General features: G+C 36.0%; 1 protein-coding gene across 2 annotated transcripts; it reads right to left on the reverse strand.

The window, feature by feature from the left end:
* Positions 1-6,409: 6,409 nt before the first annotated feature.
* On the reverse strand, positions 6,410-7,838 carry LOC130735722 (uncharacterized). 2 transcript variants are annotated; one of them, XM_057587628.1, is made up of 2 exons: positions 7,796-7,838; positions 6,410-7,621 (listed from the first exon to the last, which is right to left on the reverse strand). In XM_057587628.1, exon 2 carries the CDS (start codon positions 7,245-7,247, stop codon positions 6,681-6,683), a length of 567 nt encoding a protein of 188 aa, XP_057443611.1. In that variant the 5' UTR covers positions 7,248-7,621; positions 7,796-7,838; the 3' UTR covers positions 6,410-6,680. The 2 variants fall into 2 exon arrangements, with proteins under 2 accessions (XP_057443611.1, XP_057443610.1); XM_057587627.1 differs by having other exon boundaries at positions 6,410-7,271; positions 7,498-7,832.
* Positions 7,839-8,713: the final 875 nt, after the last annotated feature.

Consider the following 8,713-nt stretch of genomic DNA (forward strand, 5'->3'; position numbering starts at 1 on the left):
GAGCAGACGTCTTCTTGTCATAATAGTTGAGGGCTTCATAAAAAGAGTCGACATCTTTGTCGCAAAACCCTTCATTGCAAATGGCATCCTTTTTTGAGAAAAGAGGGATAGGAACGATTTGACATAGGCCGAATTGTCTAGCCACAAGTTGAGGCTGGTAACCCAACACGTTCACCTCAGATTTTTTGAAACCAAGGGGAAGAACTTGAGGTCGGAAAAATTCCCTCCAGATGCTAATACTTTCAAGCTGTTCACCCGGAGATTCGCATGGGAAAGGTCGGACAAGCCATTTGGGACCAGTAGTTGGAGCAGCAAATGGAGCAAGGTCGGGAGTAAAAGAGGTCATTTCCATTAAAGCAGTAAAAAACTCACGGAAAGTGGTTTCTGGATCGACTTTATCTTTGGAAGGAGTCAAGCAATTAAGTCGAAAAGCAGCAATAGAAGTCGAGACATTTTGTGGACTTGGAGTTGAGAGTTTGGTCTCAAATATGGCATTTAGCCAAAGTTGAAGAAACCATAGAGGTCCAGCAAAAAGGATGTTTTTCTCGGCTCCAGAGGGCTTCTGAAGAGAAGTGATGGCTTGACTCAAAGAAAGGTAAAGTTCGCCTAATAAAACTTTACCTAAACAGACGTCGGTACCTTCGTGCAAAAGTTGAGCAAGAAGCACAAATTTCTGAGGAACTTGAAGAGACTTGGAACAAAGGAAGAAAGCAGAAAGCCAGAACAACAAGAAAGCTACATGTTCCGAGTCGGAAACATTTGCAGAGGTCTTGTCGTGGTTTCTCAGAATGAAGCTTTTGTAAGTTAGATGGTTATAGTCTAATTTGATTTCTTTCTTAACAGGCCGGTCGAATGTAAAAGAAGAACCTGTAGGTCGAAGACCGGCAATAGCAGCTACATCTAAGAGAGTAGGGGTAATCATTCCCTGAGGAGTATGAAAGGTATTGGTCGAACGCTCCCAAAAGAAGAAAGAACTGGCTAACATTGCTGGATGGTAGACAATTTTCGACCTGGATAATTGGATTATGTCAAAAATCCCTAAACTTTTCCAGAAATCTCCTTTCACTTTCTCGACTTTGTTTAACCATTCAATGTAGGGATTCGTCTTCACTGGAGGTGAAGAACGGAAAGCTCGAGGGGGGTCACCTAAAAAGGACAGATTGTAGGAATCCCTAAAGGCCAAGATTTTCTCATCCGGTAAAGGTGAAGGAAAGAATGCAGATGCATTTCTTGGGAAAATAGTTTGGTAAGGTCCTAGATATGCATGCAACTTAATCTTTTCTTCTTCATTGGGAGGTTCTGGAACGAAGGTCCTCCCTTCAACTTCAATGGGTTTTAAAAGAGAAACCGCAGACGGAACCTGAGAAGAGGATGTGGAAGTCATGGTGGTGGCCGGCGAACTGGAAGATGATGATGATGCAATGATGGTGATGGTGAAAGCTCGCGTAAACCGAAATGGTTCCGGTAGAGCTTTAGAATATCAAGGAGTTGCAGGGTTTGGAAATGGGTTTTTTCAGAGAGAAAAGCTAGAGGTTGAAGAAGAAGTGAAGTGGAAAAGTTTTTTCCATCTATTTATAAGTCTGGAGCTACAACAAGATGGACGGTTGAGATTGAAGCGGATGCCAAACTTTTGTTTAATAAAATTTATTTGTGATCCGTTTGAATTCTGAGTGGGGTATGGCAGTTTTCCTTGGAGAACGTGTCTGACATGATTAGACATTTATGATAGTGGAGTGTGGAAGTTACTAAAGGTTAAAAGAGACTTTTACTTGTCAGAAATGAAAAAGGGGAAAACTGACATATAGTATGTGGTCGAAATTAGGTAAGTCGAAAATATCATTTTTCTGATTGAACAAATGATATTTTGGGGGGCATCTGTTAATTGCATATAATTTCGACCTATTGTTGGACATTTCGATTGGAATTTATACTGGGTTCAACCTTCGAAGTCGAAAGTGAAGGGAATCAAGGAAATTTATCAAGTATTCAACGACTTCGACTGTAAAGTACTGTTTTTCGAGATACGGAGAGTTCCATATGAGAAGCCGGTTTGTCTTTGAAAGATGATTCACGAGGGACACGTATATAATAGAAAGACACGTGTAGGACGAAGCTATGTTCAGAAGACACTTGTAATAGTTGTATTAATTGACCGTTAGAAGTCAGTTACATTTTAAGTCTATAAATAGCAGGTTTGTAGAAAGAATAGGGGTTCATAATCTTTACTCGAAAACTCTCAAGTGCTTACAATCGATCACAATGATTACAAGCCAAGTTAGAGTGAAAAAGTAGGGATTCGTGTAACACTTTGCATCTTATAGTTCATTATTATTATTCAGATTCAGAAAGTTCATTTATGTTTTTATCATTTAAGTCGAATTTATTCGTTTTGTTTCTAATTTGTTATTAAATTTCTTTAGTTTTGAGTGACTAAATTTAATTCATTTTCACCAAAGAACCCAAGAGGACTCGAATCCAGTCCCAGATTGATCTTTGGATTCTTTATTTGTGTTTACCAAAATTTGGTGTAAACACCTCTCTGGATGGTAGTTGTGGGATTTGGGGTATTGTGAGTTTGAGAAGACAACGTGTCTTCGAGCCTATCAGTTTCTTTTCCTTGTCGACACGCAAGTTTTATCGGCATTCTCAACCATTTACCAGAACAAGGGCACACAATCCACAAAGAACGTTCTCTTGCACACATTTACTCACAAGCATTGAGGTGTGAAACTTGAAACTTGGTTTAACCGTGTCGGGAGGTGAGGTCTGACCTACGTTAGTAATCCAACCTCATGATTTTTTCATGAGGAAACAAATGTATGTCATTAAAGTTCACAAAATTCTACTCGAAATTTCTCTCAGTAAAGTTTTGATGTCCAACATAATTAATGACAAACAACAACCTAGCTAACGAGTGCTAAAAAGTAAAAAGTATGTTTTTTTTTTTCCTCCTTTATACTTTGATGTAATATTTATTTTATTCTTTCTTTTCCTTTCTTTATTCCATATTAAATTCAAGTTCTTAATTCTAACTTAAACTTCAAGAACATTTTTTTATTCATTATAAAATTTACTAGTAGTTTTTTTAGAAGTGAAAATATATATTAATAAATCAAGGTCTGAGAGCATGTCTCTCGAATAGGAAAGTCAAACGCAATTGATTTACTACATAAAAAATAACAAATTATCAAAAAGGCTCAAACAGACAAAAGAGAACAAACCTAGTAGTTATAAAACTAAAATTGACACTTCTACATTTTCGTTAAAAAACTTTGTAAAAGTTATAAGAGTTTAATGGATATGCACTGTCAGTGTAAAACTGTTTTACACTGACAACCAATCACAACATGTCATATAAGTGAAATAATATCTTTCATCTTAAATTTTAATTAAAAGTTATAATCCAGTCTCCAAATTAATCAATGAATTTTCATTTACTTCTAAAACAATAGAATAAACAACTTTTTTTTTTTCAATTTTCACATTACCCATCTTACATGTGAAAAGTGAACCGCAAAGTTTGTGGATCTAAATTAGTGTATACAATGGGGTAGACTTTCTAGATTTGGCTAAGAAAAAAAAGTGAGTTTAATGGTGCCGTTTTTAATGTCCTATATAGTGAGTCAAAAGTCAGAACTCCCTTTTAGGACATGCCTAACCATCGTCCACTACTCATATATAGCTTGTTACTTGCACTGCTAGTCAGCTTGTGACAGACACCGGGCCCCATAAAATTTAATCCTATAAGAAAAGATATTTTCTCATATAATTAGAGCTTCAAATCCATTTGATCCTATCCTAAACGTGTGATGAGTTTGAAAACTAAACCTAAGTATTAAGCTTTTTTCAAAAACAAAAAAACCACAATAGTTGTCTAAAACTGTCATAAACATTGTTTTGGAATCAAGTGTTAGAGTCAAGTCTCATATTGAAGAAATGAGGGTAAGAGAGAAAGTATATAAGGAGATGAACTCATGAACCTAATGCCATAAGATTTTTGGTTAAGATGTGGTGTCTAAGATTTTATTTGTGTCTCCCCTCGACCTTGACCCATGGATTGTCGCCGTGACTCTCCCTAACACATTACTATCTACTTCTGGCTTGAGTTGTTAAAATGGATTAACTTGATCCATCCAAGCTGACTCACCATAGGCTTACGTTAGACTCATTTTGTGGTGAGTAAAAAAAGATCAACTGATCAACCAGACTCAATGTATTGGGCTTGGCTCGCAGGTTTTTAGGAAAAAAATTAAAAACCGGAAAAACGAAAGAATTAGAAAAAATATATTATTGAAAGTTAGCACAACCGTGCCACTTAAGGAGCATTGTTGTGACCACTCATAAGTCGATCACCAACATTTCTAGGGCTAACACGGTCGTGGATCTTGAATTTTATTGAGCACACGGTCGTGTTTAATTTGCTTCCTCTTCGATCGGCACATCAATATTCACCTTTGCTCCATTTTACATTTTTTTCAGTTGCATTTTCCTTTTTCCTCTTTTCACCTGCATTTTGTACTAGAAAATACTTGAGCTTTGAGTAGAAAGTGAAACAATTTGTTTTTTCATTTTTTTATTGTTAGGTTATTTTTTACATTTAATTAGTTTTGTTAATTTTTATCATTCCCAGAAGTGTAAAAGAAATTGTTCATTTACTCTTGAATATTAGTTTTTTGAGAAAAAAATTATATATTAACGTTATGCTCTAAAACTATTAATTCTCATCTCGTAACAAAAAAAATGTTACAAGATTATTGTATTTAGTTTAAAAAAAGAAGACTATTATATTTCTAACACTCATTTTTCTGTGCAAAGAAAAATTATATTATTCTAATTGTTTTGACTCTTGCACTAATTAATAAGTAAAATAATGTATATGAAGCCACAAATAAATTTAAAAAAATAGTAGAGAAAATAAGTTTTAATTTTTCTATATCTATAATATAAAGTATTACTAAAAAAATAGTCTACCTTAAAAAGAGAGTTGAACCCATCAAACATTGGTTAAAAAAAATTAATCAATCAAAAATAGAATTTTTTCGAAATATATATTACTCAAAAACACTAATTGGGATCGAACCCTTAACACACGATAAATAAGGGAGAAACACAACCACTAGGGCAACACATTTCGTTTGATGAGTTGTGAACCGGTACATATATATAGAATATCTTATAGAACCTTAGGGGGGGGGAGGTCATTGCCTCCCTTTGTGAACCGGTACATATATAAATCATCTCGCTTAACTGTATAAAAATGAAAATAATTATAATATATATATATATATATATATCAAGATTATGATAAATTTCTAATGTCAATAATAATAATGATAAAATATATTTATTTTTTTTGGAAACAAAAATATATTGATAATGGAAGAGACCAAGAGCCACAAAGAAAGCTCAAGGACCAAGTACAGTAGAGGCCAAGGCTCCACACAAGGAGAGAAGCACAAGGCCAGCAACAACAAAAAACCAGTAAAAGAAAAGTACAGCAACAAGATTCAGAACAAAATAGGATAGAACTAAAAAGAAAAGACAAGGGAGAAAGCCAAGAAAATGCAGCACGCAGTTGACATCACACCACAGGAAGATGACCCTAATGAAACAGATCCACAAAATCAGCAAGCCAGCAAAGTGGAGGTGAAGATTTCGAGTTCCCAGCAGACACCCAAACCAATCAAACAGAAGCTAACCAAGAACCAGAGTAGGAAAGGCACAGGCAGCAACAAGAAGCAGGAAGACTAAGGGAAGATCAAGACACACTACGCCAGAAATTGCATTTTAAAGCGCTTATTTTTTCAGTTCTACAGCGCTTATGAAGCGCTGTAGCTTGTACCGCTGTAGTACTGTCCAACGCTTTTTTTAACAAGCGCTGTAGAACATGGTACATACTAAAACGCTTAAGTTTATAAAATGTGGTAATATATGAATATAGTACAACGTATTTTCTGAAGAAGCGTTGTAGCATGGGACTTCCTACAGCGCTTGATTTTAGAAAAGCGTTGTAGCATGAGACTTCCTACAACGCTTGATTTTAGAAAAGCGTTGTAGAATGAGACATCCTACAACGCTTAATTTTAGAAAAGCGTTGTAGAATAAGACATCCTACAGCGCTTAAGTTTAGAAAGCGTGGTGATAAAGAAATGAACTACAACATATTTTTGGAAAAGCGTTGTAGGATGTGACATGCTACAACGCTTAAATTAAAAAAAAAACGTTTTAGAATGAAAAGCTTAGTTTTAAATTGGATATATACTTTTTGCATTGTACTCAAGCATATATATACTTCTATATTCTTGAGACATAAAACAAATCCTAAATTTGTTTCCCACTAAACAAATAAATTGTAATAAAAAATATTATTAATAGAAAAAACTTCATGAGAACAACTCTCTCATGAAGAAGGGAACAAACAAATCCAACACCACATGAAATGTCTACAGAGCCTCATTAAAACCTTCCTAGGAAAAACCCAGTGGGAAAAACCCTAGTCAAGGAAAAATAGTACTCTTTTCCTTCCCAAGCAAGTCAACAAAAAAAACTAGACAACCCCAAATATATACAAAAACACAAACTAAACCTAGAGAAAACGAAAGCTAACGCATGGATGCTTGTTAGCACAACTTCTATATCACCATAGCCATCAACCACAAGCCACACTACCATGTAAATCTTCAATTTGAAGTAGAGAAAAGCCTACTATAGACATTATTCTCCGGGAGCATATCTTTCAGAAGTGCAAGTAACTCCGTGAAGCTCTTATCAGACCATCCATTGCTCGCTTTCAAGTTATACAACTTTAACACTGTCGACAATCTTGTGTACTTTGTACAACCATCATACAACGGCTTCTCAGAATCGCTTACCAACCTCTCAAACATTTCAGGACAATCTCGAAGGTCTTCTTCAACTACTTTTGCAAATTCTTCCATTTGGTCGTCTTCATATATATTTGCGTTGGCATCAGCTGCAGCATGATTTTCAATATTTCCCGGATCACTACCCTTGCATCTTGTCTCACCATGCCTTGTCCGACATTTATAACTTTGATCAATTCCATACATTATCAAATGATCTTCCAAATCAGCCGCACTAATTCGCTTTGCAAAACAACATTTTAAGCAAGGGCATACGATTTTGGTAGGGTCTTCTTCATGCTCAACTGCAAACCTAATAAACATTTTCACTCCATCCTCATATTCCTGAGACAAACGACTGGCAGACATCCATTCCCGATCCATATTTCTCAATCTATCAAATTAAAACTACATTGGACATAATTAATCAGCAAGTGGTTCCCACGAATAAGTTGCAAGATAAGCCAAATAGAAAAAGAAAAATTAAGGAGACATTAGAAAAACCATCATAAGATTAGACTTAATTAACATGAAGTCATGAACTAATTAACGATGATAAAGTACTCCAGATGATATATAAGTCTCATAGGCTTACATAAGAACACATATATATATAAGGTATATATGGTCATACCTTGATCAGTTGCAGAACGAGCGATAAATGAATTGAGAAGAGGCGTGTTTTCTTTTCTTCAGGTGAGGGGGGTCAAAAACATTAAGCCTTAAATTCCAATGGATAGTCACCCAAGCCCTACAATCTAAAGGCACATAGAACCCAACCAATTGAAAGGGTGAAGGACAACCTCACCATAACAGATGCAACTTCAAACCCCCCAACTTAATTCTTTTGTATGTCAAAAGCAAGAGACACTCTTGAGTGACATCGTATAGAATCAAGACAATGCAATGGGTTTGGGAGAGAAAGTGATTACCTTTGGTGACTAGAGATAAAGAGAGGACTCTACACGATCTGGTGAAGGTATGAAAAACGGTAGAAAGGGGGGGTTTGAATAACGTTTTCAGTACAAAAACTACCACCTTAAAGATTTTAACAAATCTTTTCGAGAACTAAGTGCAAAAGATAGAGATAGAAAAGCACACAAGGATTTTATCCTGGTTCACTTGATAAATCACTCAAGCTACTCCAGTCCACCCGTTAAGGTGATTTCTTCCTTCTTAGAATGAAGGCAATCCACTAATCAGGTAAGAGTTACAACTGCACTTGAAACCTACAAGTGACTAACAATTACACTGACTTAGCTCACACTAAGATTCACTCTCTTAGTCTTCTCTAGGATCCGATCAACCTTGATCTCCTAAAGGAAAAATCAAACAACTGTTTGAGGTTGGTGTTTACAAGGGTTTGCTTCTGAATAAGCTGAGTGTAAACTAAAATAAATTACAAGATGAAAGAAAGCTTAGAATATGTCTTGCGCGTGTGTATTGCTTCTTGTATATTTTTTCTTCTTCTAGCCGCTTCTTTCAATCTTCAGCCTCTATATATACTCCAAGGATTAGGGTTGAGCGTTGCATGGAAATGCTACCGTTGGAGGGCAGTTCTGGAAAATCCAGCTTCTGCTGTGGCTGAGAACGTTAGGTAGGTCGTCAGGAAGGTACACTTGCTTTTGTACTTGGATAGCGACTTGACCTTTTAACCTAGGAGACTTCTGATCAGAGGAATGCTTCGTATTGGAACTTGTGAAGCAGGTTGATCAGAGTCAGAGGGAAAGCACAGATCCTCTGACCATTGTATCTTCTGATTCTGAACTCAGAGGGAAGAACATGGCCTTCAGAGTTTCTTGCTTCTGGACTTCAGAGTTTCCACTATTCAGCTTCTGGATCTTCAGAGT

The sequence above is a fragment of the Lotus japonicus genome, chromosome 2, assembly GCF_012489685.1.
Source record: "Lotus japonicus ecotype B-129 chromosome 2, LjGifu_v1.2".
Classification (NCBI taxonomy): Eukaryota; Viridiplantae; Streptophyta; class Magnoliopsida; order Fabales; family Fabaceae; genus Lotus; species Lotus japonicus.

Bases quoted from the DNA above. Each gene is read 5' to 3' on its own strand.
- LOC130735722 (XM_057587628.1), bottom strand. From the start codon at position 7,247: ATGGATCGGGAATGGATGTCTGCCAGTCGTTTGTCTCAGGAATATGAG.